This window comes from Dendrobates tinctorius, unplaced genomic scaffold, assembly GCF_039654945.1.
Source record: "Dendrobates tinctorius isolate UK_male_01 unplaced genomic scaffold, ASM3965494v1 ptg000065l, whole genome shotgun sequence".
In the NCBI taxonomy this organism is placed as follows: Eukaryota; Metazoa; Chordata; class Amphibia; order Anura; family Dendrobatidae; genus Dendrobates; species Dendrobates tinctorius.
In genome coordinates, this window is record NW_027361733.1 from 3,061,586 (window position 1) to 3,085,172 (window position 23,587).

A 23,587-nucleotide genomic window follows, 5' to 3' on the forward strand; every position below is an offset into this window, starting at 1 on the left:
TTTATTAGTATATAGAGATATGGGTAAATTTGTCATTGGGGTTAGTATAAAATTGTATGCAGATGAAAATTGGGCCCCCCAAAGTCAATGTTACCGGTGGGCCCTTGGCATCCCAATCTGACACTGAGTATAAGTTCATACTCCATATATTTTGGGGGGTTTTTTGCGCTCTGTGCAAATAAGGGTGTGGCCTCCCTTTACTTTGAGCAGGACATTACAATCATGTAGTTCCCCATGGCTGAGTCCATTAGCTGGGCCTCAGTCCTTCTCAGCCCTTATCCACAAGTATGTCACTTGACAAATGGTAAGGTTTTAATACTGGAGGTTAGGACTGTCCCGAATAGGGTCACTATGACGTGGTGGGATGGCTTTTACATTTTTTTTTATCAAAATTATGTTAACTAAGCCCCGTATATTGTTTTCATGCACTATTGCTATGCATTTAACTACTGTAGGGTATTTGCTTATTATGTTTTTATCTTCGTTTTGTCATACTCCATACTGGACTGATTGTTTAAAGAGAGCAGTAATGCAGATTTTGCTAGTTAATCTCGTATCCACATACACAGTATGTATGTATTATACAAGAGATTACAGCCCCTCCTCATTTCCACATCTTGAGACATAGTGGTCATTCATTTGCAACATGTACTTTAAGGAATGCAAGGGAGGACACGGCTCTGCCGCTCTCTACATAAACTGTCTCCCTAAATCTGAAATACTCTGTGCCTCTACATAATAAATCACCCATATTATTCGTCCAGTCTTTTATTCTGGACGTTGTTTTCTTATTCAGAATTTTACAATTCACAGAAAATTTTATTTTTTTTTACCTTGTTCATTATTGGGACTATCTTAACAAAAAGGCCTGGTTCAGTCGGGCTTATTTCATGGTCCGTATACATATTGCTTTGCACGGGACTGACTGTGGGTCTCCTGACTTGAATTTACAGCCTCACCAAAACATATGAAGCTCTAATTTCAGGAGACTCAGAGTTTGTTCAGGAATTACAGACTTTATACGGACCATGAAATATACCCACCTTAACCCAGCCTGAAAAACACTGCACTGATCTGAATATAGTTGAAAGCAGTCCAAAAACAGGAGTGAGGCCTCTTTCACACGTCTGTGTCTTCAGTACGTGTGGTGACATTTTTCACACGTACCGGAGACACGTACTCACGCAGACCCATTCAAATGAATGGGTCTGTGCACATGTCAATGTATTTCCACGGACAGTGTGTTTGTGGGTAAAACATGCTGATGTGTCCATTTTTTGCCATCACCACGGACGGCAAAACATCCCGCATGCGTGCACACGGAGAACATACATTGATGTCTTCCGTGTGCACAGACGGCCGCCGAGGAAGAAGCGCTACTGTAAAGCGATGTTCCCCTGTGGGAGATGCTGAACGCTGCTCTCATTCTCCCCTGCTCTGCTGGCGATCGGCACGAGCAGAAGAGAGTGAATGAAATAATAACCCGCTGTGGGTTCCACCTATGTTTTTGAACCAACCTGGCAAAACTCACAGGTGCGGGCTCCTATTCTCAGGCTGGTAAGGGGCCATGGATATGGGCCCACCTCAGCCTAAAAACAGCAGCCCGCAGCTGCCCAGAAATGACGCATCAATTAGATGTCCAAGTGACGCCCTCGATCTCCTGTAATAAACATAAAATAATAAACCAACAATATACCATACCTGTCCGTCGCTCTTTCCCACGTTGTAATCCATATCTGGGGAATAATCAGTTTACAACCGGAGAGGTGCTAAATGCGACCGCCCCGGCTGTAAACTACTGGTGAATGAATGAAAAGCAACGGGCGCAAGCTCAGTGACTAACGGTGATGTCACTGAGTCTCTGCTCGCTGCCGGCCTGAACTCCTGTGACATCAGGACCGTGGGAAAATGCAAGTGATAAGGTCACTTTGACAGAGCTTGAACTGCCGTGACCTCATCACTTGCATTTTCCCACGGTCCTGTGGGACAGAGTGACGGACAGGTATTGTATATTGTTGGTTTATTATTTTATCTTTATTACAGGAGATTGAGTGTGTCGCTTGGATTAGCAGAACAATAAAGATGGCAAAACTGTGTGGTGTATGATTTCATTAAAATACTTTATTCTGGCTGTGTGTTTATTTAACCCCTTAACAACTACAGTATTAGTAATGGAGAGGTGTCTTATTGACACCTCCCATTACTATGCCATGGGATTGATGTCACCTTACAATAGAAAGGTGACATTAACCCCACAAACATTAACCCCACTTGCCACTGCTATAGGGCAAGTGGGAAGAGTCAGGCAAAGCTCCAGAATTGGCCCATCTAATAGATGCACCTTTTCTGGGCAGCTGCGGGCTGCTGTTTTTAGGTTGGGGGGGCCATATCCACAGTAGCGCTATCTTCCCCGGGTGCCGTCCCTGTGGTACTGATGCGGCACAGGGTTGCCACACGTGTGCAGCACACATTACACACACAGACATACGGACACTGATATCTCCGGTACCGGTTTTTCTGGTACCGGAAATATCAGGACGTGTGAAAGGGGCCTAACTGACATCAATGTAATTTGAGGGGTTGCTTCCCTCTCTTTGTGTTGGCAGTGTAAGGCTACGTTCACATGATGAGTATTTGGTGAGTTTTTAATGCAGATTTTTGCACCTACGATGTAAATTAGGTTACTTACTTGTATTTTTTCATTGTGATTTTGAGTCCTTTTTTTGCTGTTTTTGTCTCTTTTTTGTGTCTTATGTTTTATATAAATTTGCTTCCTTTTTTTTTTCACTTCCTGGTATTTGACTTTGGCAAAACATGATTGATACAGTAATATGCGGATTATGGGTATTTCTAATGCATTTCAACAATGTTAACACAATAAAAACGCACATGAGTTTTTTTTACCTGGGTATTTTCTGAATCCAATGCAATTTTATGGGAAAAATCCACCCATAAAACTCACCGTACCCGCAAGAGAAATTGACATGTTGCGGATTTAAGACTGGCACCATGGGTCAGTTTACACTGATTAAAATAGAAGCACAAAGGGCAGGAGATTTCTATAAATCCATCCACTTTGCTGGAACTTTAAAAAGCTGCATTTTTTTACGCAGAGTGAAAAAGTCATGTGGGAACTTAAAGAAGCGCTCCCATCAAAGTTTTTATCCTCTAAATATATTGCAGTCATCTTTTTATGGTCCATAGCACTGTGTACTTACAATTGTTAATTTTGCCTTTCTACCCGGTAAATCAGTAGGCCACACTGATTTAGTCTATGAAAAATACCTGGTACTTATTTAAATTAGAACGTGGTCTTCTTTGCAATTTTATGCAATTATTGTTTCACTAAAAAATAATCTCGTTAAATGGGTAGTCCGGTTAAAAACCTTATCATTTGTCTGCGTGACCTGCACGGATCAGCAGAATTGGGAATTTTCATTCTCGCGGAAATTACGTGGCAGTGCGCATGCTCGACCACCGCTCCATTCATTCCTATGAGGCTTCCAACTACTGAGCTAAAAAAAAATACATTTTCTGTGTATAAAATCTAGCAGGAAAGTGGATAAACACAAAATCAGTATAGTTTGGGTTGGTGAACACTAAAAACACAGCTGCTGCTGTGTGACTGGCCCGTGATGTCAGCTCATCACCTCCTCCCTCCCCACGCAGGATATAAGTCCTAGCAGCTCCTCATCATCCCAGCACAATGATAACTCCGCTGCTCCTCGCCATCTCCCTCACAGCCCTTCTCTGGGTAGCTTTACTCAGGAGACGCAGGTGAGTCCATAAAGTTCTTCCCCAGGGTGATAAGTTCCGCAATATCAAATCCTCTATCTATATTATCACCAGATACATTCTAAACATATGTTTTCATGTGTGTGTATGAATGTATATATATGTGCGGGGTGAATTTATGTACAGTATGTGGGTGTTGAAAAATGCTTAGGAGTGTATAAATATATGTATGTGTTTCTTAATATATGGATATACTCATTGTAATACACACATGCACAGTTTTAATTCATATATGTGAGTATGTATGGCTGTTTATGTGTTTGTGTGTGTGTGTGTATATATATATATATATATATATATATATATATATATTAGCTGAAGAGCCCGGCGTTGCCTGGGCATGGTAACCAACTGTGGGTAGTTATAACAAATTATAATGATTATATTGCACATAAAAACCGTGCATCTAATCCTATCCTGTGTGATACTGACTGCTGAGTCGTGTATCTAATCCTATTCTGTGTGATACTGTCTGCTGCGCAGCTTATCTAATCCTATCCTGTGTGATACTGTTTGCTGAGCCGTGTATCTATTCCTATCCTGTGTGATACTGACTGCTGAGCTGTGTATTTAATCCTATCCAATGTTGAACTGACTTCAGAGCTGTGTATCTAATCCTATCCTGTGTTATACTGACTGCTGAGCCATGAGTCTAATCCTCTCCTGTGTGATACTGACTGCTGAGCCGTGTATCTAATCCTCTCCTGTGTGATACTGACTGCTGAGCCGTGTATCTAATCCTCTCCTGTGTGATACTGCCTGCTGAGCCATGTGTCTAATCCTCTCCTGTGTGATACTGACTGCTGAGTTGTGTATCTAATCCTCCCCTGTGTGATACTGACTGCTGAGCCGTGTATCTAATCCTCTCCTGTGTGATACTGACTGCTGAGCCGTGTGTCTAATCCTCTCCTGTGTGATACTGACTGCTGAGCCGTGTATCTAATCCTCTCCTGTGTGATACTGACTGCTGAGCCGTGTATCTAATCCTCTCCTGTGTGATACTGACTGCTGAGCTGTGTATCTAATCCTATCCTGTGTGATACTGACTGCTGAGCCGTGTATCTAATCCTATCCTGTGTGATACTGGGCTCCCCCTGCAGTCTGTGTCAGAGGATGGTCTGTGTTGGCACGGTAATAAATTGTGTTATTTCCAGCTTTACAGAACGACGATAACACCATAGAAGTGATAAGAACAATAGGCCTCAGTTACCACAGCTGTCTACAAAGAAAACTGTTGCTGATAGCAACCAATCACAGCTCATTTTTCATCTTTTAAACAGCTCTGGGACGGCGTGGTGAGTTTTGAGTGGCGACTTTTGTGTTTCGACTTTTATGTGGCGAGGTTGGTGTGTGTGTGGTGAAATGTGTACTGAGGGTGGTATATGTGATGAAGCACGTGGTAGTGTGTGGCGCATTGTGTGTGTGTGTTCATATCCCCGTGTGTGGTGAGTATCCCATGTCAGGGCCCCACCTTAGCAACTGTACGGTATATACTGTTTGGCGCCATCGCTCTCATTCTTTAAGTCCCCCTTGTTCATATCTGGCAGCTGTCAATTTGCCTCCAACACTTTTCCTTTCACTTTTTCCCATTATGTAGATAGGGGCAAAATTGTTTGGTGAATTGGAACGCGCAGGGTTAAAATTTCGCCTCACTATATAGCCTATGACGCTCTCGGGGTCCAGACGTGTGACTGTGCAAAATTTTGTGGCTGTAGCTACGACGGTGCAGATGCCAATCCCGGACATACACACATACATACATACATACACACCCACATTGAGCTTTATATATATATATATATATATATATATATATATTAGAGAAAAATGTATACACTAAACTGACATGTATTGGGACACACTTTTTAATTATTAAATTCCGGCTTTCCATTTAGTTCCATTGCTCCCGCCATGCCGTCTGCCTTTTCTACCATTTGTGACACAGTGACTCGTGGTGCAGAGCTCACTGATACCAGTACAGTCCTAAAATAGGGATCATCACTATGACAAGTTCATTACATTTCTGTCATCGGGTTTATAGCGAATATGCCAATATGGTGGTAGGTTAGCGTCTGCTGCACATAGCAACCCCCTTACACCCGGTGAGATGCACCACCTGGACACTTAGGCACACGTCCTGTGTGCTCGCTTTAGGGGTATGGGATTATGGCCTACGGGCTAAACAGGAACATGCCACTGGCACCATATTGGCCCTTTGTACCATTTAATAGCGTCATGTATAAAGTGAATCTGATAAGGTCTTCCAGTAAAAAAAAAACTGAAAAACTATTTCCCTCTACGCTTATGGCAAGGATGGAGTGCAGACACATGGGAACAGAGCTAACACCCCGCCCTATTGCATTATGTAGACTCTCCTTTACCAGAGAGACTCCTATGTTTAAGAACACTAAATGAAGTCCCGCCTGAAGATGTGACGTGGTCAGTATCTCCAACACCTTGGAGACGACTCGGCATTCAATGCGGGGTAAACAGGATTGGGAATGAAGCCCCGCCGTCTCCAAACCCATGGAGACCACCCGGCATCCAATATGGGCAACCGCACTGCCGGAACAGGATATGATGTAAGAGGCGTCCCCTCAACATGATCGGTGGATTCATAATGCAAACCTTACAGTGTCTCCATTAGAAGGGGAATGAAGGAAGGACCAATGCTGCAACACCCATCGGCATGGCTATTTGGCAACGCAACTGTTTACTCTCTTAGAAAGAGTTCAGGGCCCATAGCAAATATTAACACACTCACTTGTATGAATGGCCACAACACATCATAATATGGTGAGGATAGGCCGCCACCCTAGGAAGTGAAGCAAGACACCCAACTGAGGAAGGGATTATATTGGGCATCATAAATATCCCATGTAGGGGGACACAGGGGCTCCTCTCCACTTTTCAGACAGGTGTTGCAGCACTCTGAACACCACACAAGGGTTACCTTCCACTCATGCCTTTGCTTAGTTTGATCCATTTTTGCTTTCAGGTACCATATTATAATCTTCCCTTTTTTCTGTTTCCCCACATATACACTCCCATGATGACGCCTTTGTAGCTAAGGTAGAAACGCGTTGGGAGGGAACTAAATTGTTTTGGGATTCAATATACCGTATTAGTACCAGGGCTGTGGAGTCGGTAAGCCAAACCTGCGACTCCGACTCCTCAATTTCCCTTACACCGACTCCGACTCCACGACTCCGACTCCGACTCCCACACATATTGCTTATATTTAAGTGAAAAATTTATTGTAGTACAATGTGAACCTCAGACATTTAATCATTTTTATGATCCAATAATCAAGATATTTAGATAGAACAGAATATATATTGGTGTACTACCCGGTTTTCATTCTTTTTGGTACAGATACGATATGGATAGACAGATATGGATAAATGGATAGATAGAGCAGATTTCTAATCTGCTTTTGCTATTGAAAACATTATCTATGAGCTCAAAAACCTTTCAGGTGATGCAGTTTTTTAAAAAGATGATCAGCTTTTGCAGCTGAAAAACGTATCCTCAAAAAACACAGGAAAAACGTTGTGTGTGAATGTAGCCTTAGATCAGGAATATAACAGCCATTTATAGGACATTTCATAACTTTCCCAAACTCCTATGAAAAAATATTCAGCACATCCTGCATTGAATTACTGTACCCAATTTATTATATATTTTAGGAGTCGGTCCATTTTATACCGACTCCGACTCCGACTCCACCAAAATGAGCACCGACTCCGACTCCACGACTCCGACTCCGACTCCACAGCCCTGATTAGTACAATACTTAGGTACAGCCCTTGTTAGGGCTGGAGCTACTGCATGGGGCAAGACAGGGTTAGATAGCCTTCCCCATCAGCTGAAAGCTCCCAGGAGGATCCATGAAGGAGTATATCTTCATGTCTGGGCTGAGGGAGATGTAAAACAACTACCATTCACTTGACCTATTTACATTATCCATGTGATATATATGTCAGACACCCACACCTATGATTTAATTGTCTATGTATAATGTGTTTTGTTTGGGAATTTCCTGTGTTAAAATAATGTAATAAAGGTTAAATTTTAAGTAGAATCTCTCCATGCTGATTAGAGGACATTTCTTCCCTTCAAAATATTCTCCCATCACCTGTGAGCGATATTATTGAACAGTGGAAGGAACCACAGCAACTCAAAGTGAAGAGCCTGTAAAGTTACAGAGCGGGGTCACCGAGTGTTTAGGAGCAGAGGGTCTAAAAGTCACCAATGCTCTGCTGACTCTATATCTGCGGAGTCCCAAACTCCTCTAATCTTAACATCATCAAAAAATATGTGCTTCTCCCTCTGGAAAATCATGGCTGAGCAGCTGTATGTATGTAGCCTTACATCACCAAGCACAATGACGAGCGTCAGATGGAGTGGTGTAAAGCCAACACCACTGGACTCTGAGGTAAGGTAAACATGTTCTGTGGAGGAATGGATTACACTTCTTTCTCATGTCTGATGGATGAGTCTGGGTTCAGTGAATACCAGGAGAACGTTACCCTTCTGACTACATTGTGCCAACTGCAAAGTTTGCTGGAGGAGGGATAAAGTTATGGGCTTGTTTTTCGACTTTGTTGGAACAATTTGGAGAAGACCCATTCATGTTCTCCATGACTCTGACCCAGTGTACAAAGTAAGGTCCATAAATGCATGGTTGCAGGAGTTTGGAATTGAACATGACCGGCTGCACAAAGCCAAACCAAGACCGTTGAGATGAACTCGAATACAGATTGAGGTTCTGTCCCTCCCCTCCCACATCATAGTCTGAATTCACAAAAGTTCTTCTGGATCAATAGACAAAAATTTCCACAGACATCCTCTAAAATCTTGTAGAAAGCCTTCCTAGAAGAAGCTATTTTAGCTGCAAACGGGGAGCAACTGCATATTAATGCCTGTGGAGTTAGAGTCTGATATCATAGAAGCTCTCAAAGGAGTCACATGAAGGTGTTCTAATACTTGTGTCTATGTATGGCATGTTTATTAGTGTGTAGTAATTATATAGCATGTAGATTTAATTGTGTGTAGTGATGCGTCTATGGTATCTCTTTCCTTTCTATGGATAAACTAGGATTTATCGATAGGATTTATTGATCATTGTCTCCATGCAGAATTGTCTGTGTCATATGTAGAGGCTCCTGTTCTCCTGATGAACTGTGGCAGCAAAGTGACTAAAGGTGACCCCAAAAATAAGCAACAAGCATCACTCACTGAACTAATAATCAAAATATTATATAGCTAGTATCAGGGCTGGACTGGCCATCTGGCAATTCTGGCAAATGCCAGAAGGGCCTGTCTGAGTGTGTGCTGGATTGTATGCTACGATGTTAATAAAACTGGCGTGCTAAGGATGCCGAAACCACCAATTCTGTCACTTACCCCAGCAGGCTTAGTTTCAGACTGCGACCTGCCGGAGGCCGGCGACACGCAGAGGACGTCAGTGGTTAGATGATGTGACTGCATTATGTCACCAGCGTCCATTGCAAGACAGAATAGAAAAGTAAATGGAGGTTGCGGAGTATGAGGTGTCTGAATTAAGTAAGTATAAGTTTTTTTTATTTTAAGGGGGCTGTGGGGGACCATCATACTATATAGGGGCTGTTAGGGGTACCATCATACAATATAGGAGAAGGGCCCTCGCTCCTTTTGATATCTTAGTTATGTTTATTCTGTAATGTTCTTATTGTCTTTACAAGTCTCCTCTAAAATTGTAAAGTGCTGCGGAATATGTTGGCGCTATCAAAATAAAAATTGCTATTATAGGGGCTGTGGGGGTAGACCATCATACTGTATTGGGTGTTTTGGTAGACATTATACTTTTTATAGGTTATTGTGGTGGACATCATGCTGTATATTGGGGGGCTGTAGTGTCTATCTTACTCTGTTGGGCTTGTGGGGAAATCATATTGTGTGGGGTCACTATACTCTATGGGAGTCATGAAAGGGGGTATCCTAGTGGGTGAGACCCCTTAGAGGTTTCCGTAGGGGCACCCTTAGAGGTTTCCGTAGGGGCAAAATAATTGTGCCACAATACATATCCTGACCATGTCTTAAAGAAGCATTTCCATTAAAGTTTTTATTCTCTTAACCCTTTAACGACTGCCGATACTCCTTTTAACGGCGTCAGTTAAGGGTACTTATTCCTCATTGCCGCTTTTTAATGGCGCTGAGAAATAAGGGTATGGCGCCCCCATCCTCGGAAAATGATTTGGGTCAGTTTTTAGCATCCCCAGTCTTGTGATCGCCAAAATTCAACGTATAACGGCGATCCCCCCCAAAAAGTCTGATTTTTTTTTTCCATTCATTTCTCTCTCCTCTGAAATTATCTAGCATAACAGAGGAGAGAGAAATGGGGTCACCTGAGCCCCCCGGTACCTCCGCCATCCCTGGACCGGCTGGCTCTATCCCCCAGCATCTCCTTTCTGGAAGAAAATGGCGGGCGCATGTGCAGTCCGCCCAATGCAATCTGCTGGACAGTACCCAGCAACAATAGGAGATTTTTTCCTATTGGTTTATTTATATCGCTCTGATAGAACATATCACAGTGATCAAAATAAAAAAATAGTAAATCAAACCTCCCTTAGGTAAAAATAATAAAATTTTAAAAATGTATTTTTTTTTCCATTCTTTGCGGTTAGGGTTAAGATTGGGATTAGGGTTAGGGCTATGTTAGGGTTAGAGTTGGGGGTTTCCACTGTTTAGGTACATCAGGGGGTCTCCAAACGCGACATGGTGCCCGCCATTGATTCCAGCCAATTTTGCGTTCAAAAAGTGCTCCCTCCCTTCTGAGCCCTGCCATGCACCCAAACAGTGGTTTTCCCCCGCATATTGGGTATCGGCGTACTCTGGAGAAATTGCACAACAAAGTTTGTGGTCCATTTTCTCCCGTTATAAAAAAGTTTGGTTCTAAAGAAAAATTTTTGTGAAAAAAAGTAAAATGTTAATTTTTTCCTTCCACATTGCTTTAGTTCTTGTGAAGCACCTGAAGGGTTAATAAACTTCTTGAATGTGGTTTTGAGTACCTCAAGGGTTGCAGTTTTTAGAATGTTGTCACTTTGGGGTATTTTCTGTCATATTGACCCCCAAACTCACTTCAAATGAGAGGTGGTCCCTTAAAAAAAAAATGGTTATGTACATTTTGTTGGAAAAATGAGAAATCGCTGGTCAACTTTTAACCCTTATAAGGTCCTAACAAAAAAATTATGTTTCCAAAATTGTGCTGATGTTAAGTTGACATGTGGGAAATGTTTATTAACTATTTTGTGCGATATCTATGACAAAAATGAAAAGTTTGAAAATTGAAAAATTTTCTATATTTTTGCCAAAATTGTTTTTTTTTTTCCATAAATAAACGCAAGTCATATTGAAGAAATTTAACCACTAGCATAAAGTACAGTATGTCACTAAAAAATATTCTCAGAATCACCGGGCATTCCAGAGCGATAACCTCATAAAGTGACAGTGGTCAGAATTGTAAAAATTGGCTTGGTCACTAAGGGGTTATTATATTGCAATCATATTATATAGCACTGTGTACTTACAATTGCTCAGTTTACCTTTTTACCCAGCTAATTCTTCTCTTTTCTCTGTTGTATGTAGAAACAGGAAGTCTCTTGACCTTGCATTTATCCTTCCTTCTGCCAGTGACTTTTGCAGTGAATCATGACTATAACAGGGAAAATTGACCTCCTGTTTCTACATAGAGCTTCGAAGGATTCCTCTAGTCAGTTTTTATTCACGTGATGTTATAGAGCTAATGGAAAACAGACAAATTAGCTGGGTAGAAGGGCAAAATGATCAATTGTAAGTACACAGTGCTGTATAATACGAGGACTGCAATATATTGAGGATAAAAATGATGATGGGAGTAGGTGGAGTGCTTCTTTAGAAAGTTGGGAGGTTTGGCTTTCAATGGCTGACTTTTGCTTGGGGTGCCTGTTATTCAGATATACGCCTCTGCTCAGGAGCATTATTACAATAAAGAGGCATTCAGTGACATTATTATAAGGAAGCAAAATGGGGAGGTATTGTTATAAAAACACACATGGGGATCGTTGCAAAAATGGAAGCTGGGAAGGACTCATTGAGGAAAAATTAGAGTTCCATAGGACCAATGAGTATCATTCATTGTGTTATTTCTCATGGCTTTGAAACAAAACTAGAAGCTGGCACGTTTATGCAGGCTGCGCTGAAGAGTCATTATCATTATAGGGGAAACAAAAGAGGTATAATAAAGCACAGGGGTATTTTATTGTTCTAAAGTGGTACGGGGTCATTATTATAAGGGTTCAAGGGGGAGTATTATTAAATGAGACACGGGAATTATAAGACAACACAAAGGGACATTATTACTGTATGGTGCTGTATAGCTGTAAGGGGGGCACAGGGGAGCATTATTATAAGTTGGCACAGGGGGGTGTTTTCTAAAGGGTGCTGTATTATAAGGTGGCACAGGGGGGTGTTTTCTAAAGGGTGCTGTATAACTGTAAGGAGGTTCGGGGGTACATTATTACTATGAGGAAGTACAAAAGTTTATTCCTGTATTATTGTGTGGGCACAATAGGAGGGTACTATTACTATATGGGGAAAAGAAGGGGCATTATCACTGTCTAGAGCATGGTTAATAGCACTATATGGTTTGTGCAGAATTGGTAGAATTTGAGAAATGTCCTGGAAAAGCAGCAAGTCAAGGATGTTTGTGTTACATTTTAAGGTGACAAATTATAGATGGAAGAAGAGGTGATGGCGGTCTGGGCCAAATGGGAAACAAAAAGGAAAATGAATGACGACAATCCAAGAGAACATCACTAGTGAGAACCTCTACAGTACACACATATACAGACTGCAGAGTACTGGTTCAGAACTGATATAGCCATTATATGGTCACTGTATCATGGTGATATCAGTCCTAGTACAGGGTGGGCCATTTATATGGATACACCCGGGTGAGCGATTTATAAAGTTGGATCCAAAATGGCCGACTTCAAAATGGCCACCAATGGTCGCCACCCATCTTGAAAAGTTTTCCCCCTCCCATATACTAATGTGCCACAAACAGGAAGTTGATATTTTATTTAGGTGTATCCATATACATGGCCCACCCAGGTGTTTCCATGTAAATGGCCCACCCTGTAGAGTGATTTTGAAGAATGGTTCTCCGGGCTTGAAGTTAAAGTCTGCAGTCACTCTATGTGCAGTATTATTGTTATTATTCAATCTTGTATAGCAGTATTATTAGAAATATTAGTCTTGTAGTAAAACTTGAATTCACTCAGGGTTATATTAGTAATAGATATCCCCATCTGGGGCTCAGTGACAGCATGGGCCTGTGTGCTTTCAAATGCCAGGGCTGAATTTCAGTCCCTGTGTAGTATCAATGTCATTATCATCACACATCAAGTGTACCTGGTGGATCCTTCCCGTAGTATCATCATCTACCTGACTTAAGAGCGTGTAAGCCTGTAACGTTGGGGCTACTTGATGATGATGATGATGATGATGGAGTCAGTAGTTCAGTGACACTGGACGACTACTACTAAACTTGATATATTCTGTTTCTAGACGGAGTGACGAGCCACCCCTGGACTGCGGACTCATTCCGTGGCTAGGACATGCACTGGAATTTGGAAGTGACGCAGCCACGTTCTTAACACGTATGAAGGCAAAACATGGAGACATATTCACAGTGAGTAGCCGTCACCAATATCAATAATGTATGCTAAGGGTTCACTCAGCCACTTGGAACATGAAGCTACATGATTTTTGTATCCTAAACTGAATAATGTTTAAATTCACTGGTTGCACGGTACCAAAAACAAAACCATAAACCTAAAATCCCTGGCCTTGTCCAGGCGCTACCTAAACAATACAGACCCTGGCTACTCAGACGTGGCTGAGCTCGTCTCAGTTAGGTCACACAAAACAGCTACCGCCCATAGCAAAAAGTGATACTTCAGTTTGGTGCACATGGCCTGTGCTGTCTCTTCTCAGAGAGATTCTGGCTTGTCCAGCTCCAACACAACCCACTCTGCTCAGCTTCTCCCAACTGACTGACTAGTGAATACATGACTTGATTCTAGTCCTAGCTATCCAGGTGCACCTAATCAGGACCTGTAGTGCTAGAATTTAACCCTAGCCTACCTGGCTCTTGTTATGATTCCTGGAGTGAACCCACTGGATCACGGTGACAACCGATCCCAGGCGAGATGGCCAGGTGGAACTGACCCATATATAGGGACCGTTAATGACAGGCCTAGGAGGGAGGTACACCACAATAGCTAGTGCCAGAAGGGCAGCTCGAGGACAAGAAAAATCAGGGAACTCACCGAGAACCAGACAGGGCAGAGCAGCCACAGAGAGACCCAGGACTCAGGACATGGCAGGGTTCACACAGAAGGTACTGGATCCTGGATGGAACAGAGCATGCACTGGAAGTGTACAGGGACAGAGCAGAGCACGCACTGGAAGCGTACAGGGACAGGGCAGAGCACGCACTGGAAGCGTACAGGGACAGAGCAGAGCACGCACTGGAAGCGTACAGGGACAGAGCAGAGCACGCACTGGAAGCGTACAGGGACAGAGCAGAGCACGCACTGGAAGCGTACAGGGACAGAGCAGAGCACGCACTGGAAGCGTACAGGGACAGAGCAGAGCACGCACTGGAAGCGTACAGGGACAGAGCAGAGCACGCACTGGAAGCGTACAGGGACAGAGCAGAGCACGCACTGGAAGCGTACAGGGACAGAGCAGAGCACGCACTAGAAGCATACAGGGACAGAGCAAAGCTGAGCATGCACTGGAAGCATACAGGGACTGTGCAGAGAACAAGAACAGAATAATGGTGAAGGTACCGGAGGGGACAGTACCCTGAGAGGTATGGGGACCTGACGTACAGAAACCCAAGAGGACCTAGAGGAGGCAAAGAAAGGCACAATAATAATCAGGCGCTTCCTCTAGCAGGAAGCGATCTGATATACCCGAAGGCCGCTGCCCAGGCAGGGCAGCGCTTCCGGGTCAGTACAACCCGGCATCATAAAGAAGCCGGGAGTGCGCGCGACCATGACCTAAGCGGCCTAGCACGCATGCGCGGGTTGCGGGATCTCTAGCACGGCTGAGGACCCGGAAGAGCAGGCGAGGAACCCGGGAAGCAAGGTAAGTATCACCGGATGTAGTAACAGCTCTCCTGCAATACTTAAAGAGGTTGTCCAATACTTTTATATTGATGAACTATCCTTAGGATAGGTCATCAATGTCTGATCGGCCAGGGTCCAGCACCTCCGCAGATCAGTTACTGGTATTTTTGGCGGCCACTGTACTGAAGTACTCACTTGCATAGCTGATCTGTCTATTTCTACTGGCTGCTGCAGGGTACTGCACATCTGCCTTCTATTGATTTGAACAGGAGGTGGATTTAAAGTACCATGAGGCGAGCACTATCAGAAAATAGAGGAGCTCTATAAGTGAGTACTTCCAGCCAGCGTCAACACCAATGACAGCTGATCGCCGGGGGTGCCAGACCTCTGTCGATCAGACTAAGAACACTATGGTGGCAACAAATTAATGAGCTCACCATTAAGCGAACCAAAAAATGTTTTTTATTAAAAATTATGTTTTATTTGCAAAATCATGTACATTAACAAGACCACATATCCATTATAATAAAGATACCCCAAAAATAGGAGACTACAGCACGGCCTAAACACAGTATTCCACAGGCTATAGATACAGATACCCCGAAGTTACGTCTTTTTATCAGCATAAAGGTCATATATTCATATATCAAATTTAATTAGTGCCATAAAAGGCACTTTGTATCTCATAAAAATTCTCAATTTTACAAAATAAAATAAAAAATAAGAAGCACTAGGGCGAAACGCGCGTCGGGGCGCAGGGGACAACGACAGGACCGTGTTAACACACCACCAGGTATAAACAACATTGTATCCTCCTTTTATGTTTCTTATTTATAGATACACTGGGCGCACCATTTACGTTATGTACAAGGAAGCGCAGGGACTGATGAGATCAATACACCAGCTTTAGGATTCCCACTGTGGATGTTATTTATATACTGGGTGCATGGGCTGCATTCTGCAGTATGTTATGGGATATAAATAGGTCTCCTTCATTGCCAGTGTACTATATATGGCAAATGGTATAACGCTATGTGCTACATTGAATGAAGCCTTAAATGGGGGGATATAAGAGAATATGTTGTTGAATAATATGTGCTGACCACTGGATATGTGGTCTTGTTAATGTACATGATTTTGCAAATAAAAAATAATTTTTAATAAAACATTTTTTTTGGTTCGCTTCTTTAATGGTGAGCTCATTAATTTGTTGCCACCATAGTGTTCTTAGTCTTATCTTGAAGTGCCATTTTTTGTATATTTGGACACAGTGTTGAAACTCTGTCGATCAGACACTGAAGACCTATCCTGAGGATAGGTCATCATTGGAAAAGTAGTAATTGAGATCACCAGTACTACAAGATTTACTACAAGACTAATATTTTTAATAGCAATAATGTTTGAATAATAATACTGCACATAGAGTTACTGCAGAATTTAACTTCAAGCCTGGGGAATCTTTCTTCAAAATCACTCTACTAGGACTGATAACACCACGATACAGTGACCATATAATGGTTATATTAGTCCTGCGCCAGTGCTCTGCAGACTGTATATGTACAGTATGTACTGTACAGGTTCTCACTAGTGATGTTCTCTTGGATTGTCGTCATTCATTTTCCCTTTTGCTTTCCATTTGGCCCAGACTGCCATGACCTCTTCTTCCATCTATAATTAGTAACAAAATTCTCACGGTGCTAGCAGTGATCTAACTGAGGTTACCGCACTTCATTATGCCACTCCGAAAGGGAAAGAGGACTTGAACTCTCTAGCGCCACCTAGCCAAATCAGTTCTCATACTTTGCACTGATGAGGGCCAATAGCCCAAAACTCCGTGCCTGCAAATTGAGATTCTGATTTGGCTTCTATCCTACTGTAAGTCATATTGCAAGACTTGTTAAAGGGTTAATTGTGACTTGAAGGATCGCTATGTCTAACAGGTGCCGCTATAGAGTTCAAGTCCTCTTTCTCTCTGAAGAGGCATTTTGCACTTTTAATACAAGTAATTTCATGTCCATTATGCTGTGATCAGGGATACAGAAATATTTGGCCACAAGGAGATTTATTCTTTTTTTCTTTTAGTGTGTGGCGATGAGAATTCATCCTTGTTCTAAGTTTTTGCCCTGTCTCCCCTAGCTGAACATTTGGTACCTATAATTTCCAGTACACCACATTAGATGTGATGCAGCTGAAAGTACCTGGGATCTGGTAGTCCTGATGTGAATTGGGGATCTTTATCTTGTCCGTGGTCTTTATAAATGGACAGGTTTTACATTTTTTTTCTGGTTGCAGAGAAAGGTTCCTGCAGCTGTTGGAGAGGACAGGAAGTTTCTGACAATGATATTTCTTAGATTTGGGCGCTGCCAATAACACAGGAGTGGGGGGTCTGGAAATATGGATTGTAATCGGGCATCTCTTTGTAGTAAAGGTTGTAATTTCCGTGCAGCTCCCATTAACACTTCCATATTTGGATTGTAGGTGACTACTAGAAGCACCCTGTTGCTTTCTTGGTGGCATAGGAAAGACCTTTTTGAACCAAGGCTACATCCAAGAACAATTGAAAACCAGATTATGAGAGCCACCAGAGTATCAACAAATCACCTCCTACATTACAAAACTAAAGAAGAAAGCAACCGGTTATCTCTAGTAGTCACCTACAATCCAAATCTGGAGATGCTAAGGGGAGCTGCATGGAAATTACAACCTTTACTACAAAAAGATTAACGATTACAATCCAAATTTCCAGACCCCCTCCCACCCCCACTTCTGTGTTCAGGCAGCCCCAAATCTAAGATGCATCATTGTCAATACTTTTAATTTATTTTTTAAATTGTGTATTGTATAGGGTTTTTTTTTTCTAATTACTGGCTTCCTATGAATCCCAGCCATAGGCTGAATTATATGGGAATAATGCTATGCGTAGGGTGGGCTTTATAGGAGTAATGCCAATTGTCACTTCAGAGAGGAAGAGGACTAGAACTCTAGTGCCATCTATTGGAAGTAGCAATCCTAAAAGTCAATGTCGACCCTTTAACCAGAGGCGTATCTAGGCTTTCTGGCACCCGGGGCAAGAATTTGGTTCGGCGCCTCCCCCAAGTACATATGCGACTTGCACACTAAGCCATGTACCCACAAGCTGCTCCTCCTAATGCTCTCAATGTTCAGTAAAAAACAAAGCAGGATGAGAAGCTCGTTGTCAAGTATGAAAATCGCATATGAGTGACGTGTCCGTGTGATGACTGAATTCTCACAACGAATGCACTGCACACTTTTAGGATTCTCCCTTGCCGAAGTACAGTCATGTCAGCACAAGCATGTGATTTATATACTTCTGGCCACATTCCGACTAGACGTGCCCGGCCTCGCTCCGTTCATTTTCATTGAGTGAGGCCACACATGTCTAGTCAGCATGTGACCGCATGTATGTAAATTACCGACACGAGAGAATCCTTACAACGTTCAGTGAGCACTGTGAGAATTCAGAAGTCTGCAGTCACCTAGAATGACTGCAGACTCGGCATAAGCCTGGACAACCCCTTTAATGTTCCTAACATAAATAAAAACATGAGAATAAGTCAGTATCACAAATAATATTTACATCCAGGTACTTTATAGATGACGTCGTCTCTGGAGTCGTTCTCCTTCTTTACTTCTTCTTGTCCAGATCCCATGATGAGTTTTCTCATCCACAGCCGTCTCTGCAGACTTCCATCTTCTCCGGACTTCTGCAACAAATCTCCGCACGATGCCCTTAAAGATAGAAGTGTCATTATAATGCTCCTGAATAAAATCATCTAAAGAAAGTACCTCAGATTACCACCACAGAGATAAACAATACTGTTTATCTCTGTGGTGGTAATCTGAGGTACTTTCTTTGTATCAGCATATATGTATTGAAATAACTTGATCAGAATTGCTTTAGTCTTATAAAGTTGAGCATTATATTTCATACATTTTGTGTGCCAAGGTTTTTCTACTGTACAATATATGTCTTTTAACTCTGAGCACCTAAATTGGCAGTGAGCACCCCGTTCTCTACAGTATTCCTCATACATGCCCTCATACATACTCTTCATTTTGTGTCCTCAAATCTCCCCACACACATTAAATCCCATCCCCACTCCAAATCCCCCCATCCCCAATCCCCCACACACATTAAGTACCCCCCATCTCCACTCGAAAATCCCCAACCCCACTCCAAATCCCCCCACATTAAGTATCCCCCATCCCCACTCAATAACCCCCATCCCTACTCCCAAATCCCCCCACACATTATGTACCCCACACATTAACCCCCCATCCCCACTCATTAACCCCCACACATTAACCCCCATCTGCACTCATTAACCCCTCCACTCATTAAGCCCCACTCATTAACCCCCATCTCCACTCATTAACCCCCATTCCCACTCATTAACCCCTCCACTCATTAACCTCCCATCCCCACTCATTAACCCCCCACTCATTAACCCCCGTCTCCACTCATTAAGCCCCACACATTAACCCTCATACCCACTCATTAACCCCCATCCCCACATTAACCCCCATCCCCACATTAATCCCCACACATTAACCCCCATCTCCACACATTAACCCCCCACACATTAACCCCTAAAATTATTAATCCCCATCCCCACATTAACCCCCATCTCCACTCATTAACTCCCCCCCACATCTCCCATCTTCGGTGGTTCTTCAGCTCCACAGTGGAGCACACTTACCACCAGCGTTTGCTCTGGGCGCCGGGGAGTGACGTCAGCAGCGTTGATCACATGACCTGATCATGCTGCTGACGTCGCTCTGACCCGGCGGTCAGAGCTTCAATTGTACTGGCGTCTGTGTAGACGCCAGTACAATTGCTGCCTGGGAGCGGGTGCGGCCTCGTTCTCTGCGCCAGCTGTCTGCTTGACAGCCGTCAGAGAGAACGGATATAAATAAACATGGTACCGCTCAAAACGTCATCTTGTCCCGCAAAAAATGAGCTGCCACACAGCGTCATCAGCAAAAAAATAAAAAAGTTATAGCTCGCAGAATAAAGCGATGCAAAAATAATTATTTTTTTATATAAAATTGTTTTCATTGCATAAAAGAGTCAAAACATAAAAAAAGACATAAATGAGGTATCACTGTAACCGTACTGACCCGAAGAATAAAACCGCTTTATCAATTTTACCGCACGCGGAACGGTGTAAACGCATCCCCCAAAAGAAATTCATGAAATGCTGGTTTTTGTTCATTCTGCGTCCCAAAAATCGGAATAAAAAGCGATCAAAAAATGTCATGTGCCCGAAAATGGTACCAATAAAAACGTCAACTCATCCCGCAAAAACCAAGACCTCACATGACTCGGTGGGTCAAAATATGAAAAATTATAGCTCTCAAAATGTGGTGATGCAAAAGCTATTGTTACAATAAAAAGCGTCTTTTAGCGTGCGACAGCTGCCAAACATAAAAACCGCCATAAATAGTAAATCAAACCCCCCCCCGTTATCACCCCCTAAGTTAGGGAAAAATAATAAAATTAAAAAATGTATTTATTTCCATTCTCCCGTTAGGGTTAGGGCTAGGGTTAGGTTTAGGGCTAGGGTAAGGCTGTGTGCACACGATGCGGATTCTGCTGCAGATTTTTCCACGCAGATTTGGCTAAATCCGCAGGTCAAGTGACCTGTGTTTTACCTGCAGATTTAGTGCGGATTAGCCTGCGGTTTTCCCCTGTGTTTTGACACCTGGTAATGGAGCAGGTGTCAAACCGCTGCAGATTCTGCAAAAAGAAGTGACATGCTGCGGATTTAAAAATCCACAGCATGTGCACTGTGTTTTTCATTTGCCATTGAATATAAAAATACTGTACAACGCAGCAGAATCCGCAACGTGTGCACACATCCTTAGGGTTAGGGCTAGGGCTGACATTAGGGTTAGGGTGTGTTGGGGTTAGGGTTGAGGTTAGAATTGGGGGGGTTTCCACTGTTTGGGCACATCAGGGACTCTCCAAACGCAACATGGCGTCTGATCTCAATTCCAGCCAATTCTGCATTCAAAAAGTCAAACGGTGCTCCTTCCCTTCCAAGCTCTGCCTCTGCTATGCGCCCAAAACAGTGGTTTACCCCCACATATGGGGTATCAGCCTACTCAGGACAAATTGCACAACAAATTTTGGGTCCAAATTCTCTTGTTACCCTTGGGAAAATAAAAAAAAAATATCATTTTTGTGGAAAAAAATATGATTTTTTATGACTCTACGTTATAAACTTCTGTGAAGCACTTGGGGGTTCAAAGTGCTCACCACACATCTAGATAAGTTCCTTGGGGGGTCTAGTTTTCAAAATGGGGTCATTTGTGGGGGGTTTTCACTGTTTTGGCACATTATGGGTGTAACGGGGTCTACCAAGCCGGGGTACCTCTTTCAGTACCACCCCGTGTTTTTGGAGGTCCGCTCTGCGTTAGCTGGAGTCTGAATGAATGACGCTGGCTGGAATCCCTGGGTTACATGGACACATATAAAAGATCACTTCTTCTCCATGTATTTCCAGTCTGACAACACTTTACTCACAGGACACAGAATATATCACACAGACACAGAGGGCAGGCCAGACTTGCATTACAAAAGCCGCAGGTGGCCGGAGCCTGCCATGTTTACTGTGGAAATTAAAAAAGGTGGGGGGAGGGCGGACAAAAGGGGAATGCTGATACATTAGGGACATGCATCTCTCATGGAACCTATTATACATCCATATAACTGCACAACATATTCTGGGTGCTAAGTGGTTCTGTAACACGGCTCCCCCTTTTCAGCGACGCGATCGGCATACACAGTCTGATCCTCAACGGATCGGTTTGGGGATGACCGAAGTTTATGGGGTTGGTACAAGTTCCGTTTGTCGACTTAGTCCATCGGCGTTACCGTTTTGTTTGCCGGGTCTGTAGTGGATGGTGAAGTCCAGAGGTTGTAGGGCTAAACTCCACCGCAGCAATCTGGCGTTGTCTCCGGAGACCCGATTAAGCCAGACTAGGGGATTATGGCCCGTTAGAAGGGAAAACTGTCGTCCATACAAATATGGTTTCAACTTCTTGAGTGCCCATACTACCGCCAGGTACTCCTTCTCGATGGCCGTATAGCTTACTTCACGGGGCAGTAGTTTCCAACTCAGGTAAGCTACCGGGTGTTCTTGGCCGTCCGGCCCGACTTGGCTCAGTACTGCCCCCAATCCAAACATAGAAGCCTCCGTATGAACAAGGAAACGTTTAGTTGGATCGGGTGCGGCCAATACAGGGGTATTGGTGAGGGCGTCCTTTAGTTGGCGGAAGGCTTCCTCACACTCTGAGGTCCAGGTTACCTGGCGGGGTTGGTTCTTACGGGTCAAATCAGTGAGGGGCTTGGCTACGCTCAGGGCCGGCCCGAGAGATTACGGCGCCCTAGGCGAAACTATTTTGTTGCGCCCCTACTATTCTTGGCAGTAGATGAAAACTTGGGATATAAATTTAGGAGCAAAATAAACCACAACAACAATGATTAACTCTCTCCTAACTCTTTAATCTTTTGAGAAGTTGTATAGGACAAATATATACAAAGTAATCAATAACACAAAACAAAAACGACCATAGGTAATTAAAATTTTTGTTTCCTTGCCTTTTTTTTTAAAAGGATGACACTAAGTCACCGAGATTAATTTGTTTAGCAACTTCAGATTCGATCGAAATTGTTGCCAACCCAACCAACCTCTCTTGCGTCATATTTGCCCTTAAATATGTACACTTTTCTTTCCATCCCTAAAACTTTTTGCCTTTTGAAAAGATTTTTTATAATTTTTTCAATTTTTTTCTCTGGCGCCCCCTTTGGGTCGGTGCCCTAGGCGGCCGCCTAGTTCGCCTATATGTTCGGGCCGGCCCTGGCTACGCTGCTGTAATTGGGAACGAATTTCCTGTAATACCACGCTGTCCCTAGAAACGCCATGACCTGGGTTTTAGTGCGTGGGATGGGCCATTTGGCTATGGCCTCAATCTTGGCTGGTTCTGGTCGCTGTTTCCCACTTCCCACCCAATGCCCTAAATACTGAACCTCTGCTTTGCCCACGTGACACTTGTTTGGGTTCAGGGTGATTCCGGCCTGGTGGATCCTGTCCAATACTGTCTCTAGGTGATTTAGATGCTCTTCCCATGTCGCACTGTAGATGGCGATGTCGTCCAAGTAGGCACAAGCATAGTCCTGGAGACCATCCAGAAGCCGGTCAGCCAGCCTTTGGAAGGTCGCCGAGGCATTCTTCATCCCGAATGGCATAACTCGAAACTGGAATAAGCCGAACGCGGTGACAAATGCCGACTTGGGAATAGTGTCAGGACTAAGGGGAATCTGCCAGTAGCCTTTGCATAGATCGATGGTGGTCAAATACTTTGCCCCCGCCAGCCGGTCTAACAACTCATCCACACGCGAGATGGGATATGCATCCGTCACTGTTTTCTCATTGAGCTTACGATAGTCTACACAAAACCGTGTAGTCCCATCCTTCTTGGGCACTAACACTACGGGGGATGCCCAGGGACTATCTGACTCTTCAATGACCCCTAAACGCAACATCTCTTGTATCTCTTGTCGCATCCCCTCTCGTACAGACTCAGGGACGCGGAAGGGGTTT

The 23,587-nt window shown here is 43.4% G+C and overlaps 1 protein-coding gene across 5 annotated transcripts in view; it reads left to right on the forward strand.

The window, feature by feature from the left end:
- The window catches only part of PTGIS (prostaglandin I2 synthase), a 125,453-nt gene that overhangs the window by 70,057 nt on the left and 31,809 nt on the right, over window positions 1–23,587 (forward strand). For 2 of the 5 annotated variants that reach the window (XM_073580513.1, XM_073580512.1), the window contains one exon: window positions 13,387–13,510. In XM_073580513.1, the coding sequence (XP_073436614.1) occupies window positions 13,481–13,510 (30 nt within the window). In that variant the 5' untranslated portion in view covers window positions 13,387–13,480. Of the gene's footprint in view, window positions 1–3,706; window positions 3,778–4,956; window positions 5,091–9,226; window positions 9,364–13,386; window positions 13,511–23,587 lie in introns of those variants that run through there. The other 3 variants (XM_073580510.1, XM_073580515.1, XM_073580514.1) reach the window with 3 other exon arrangements.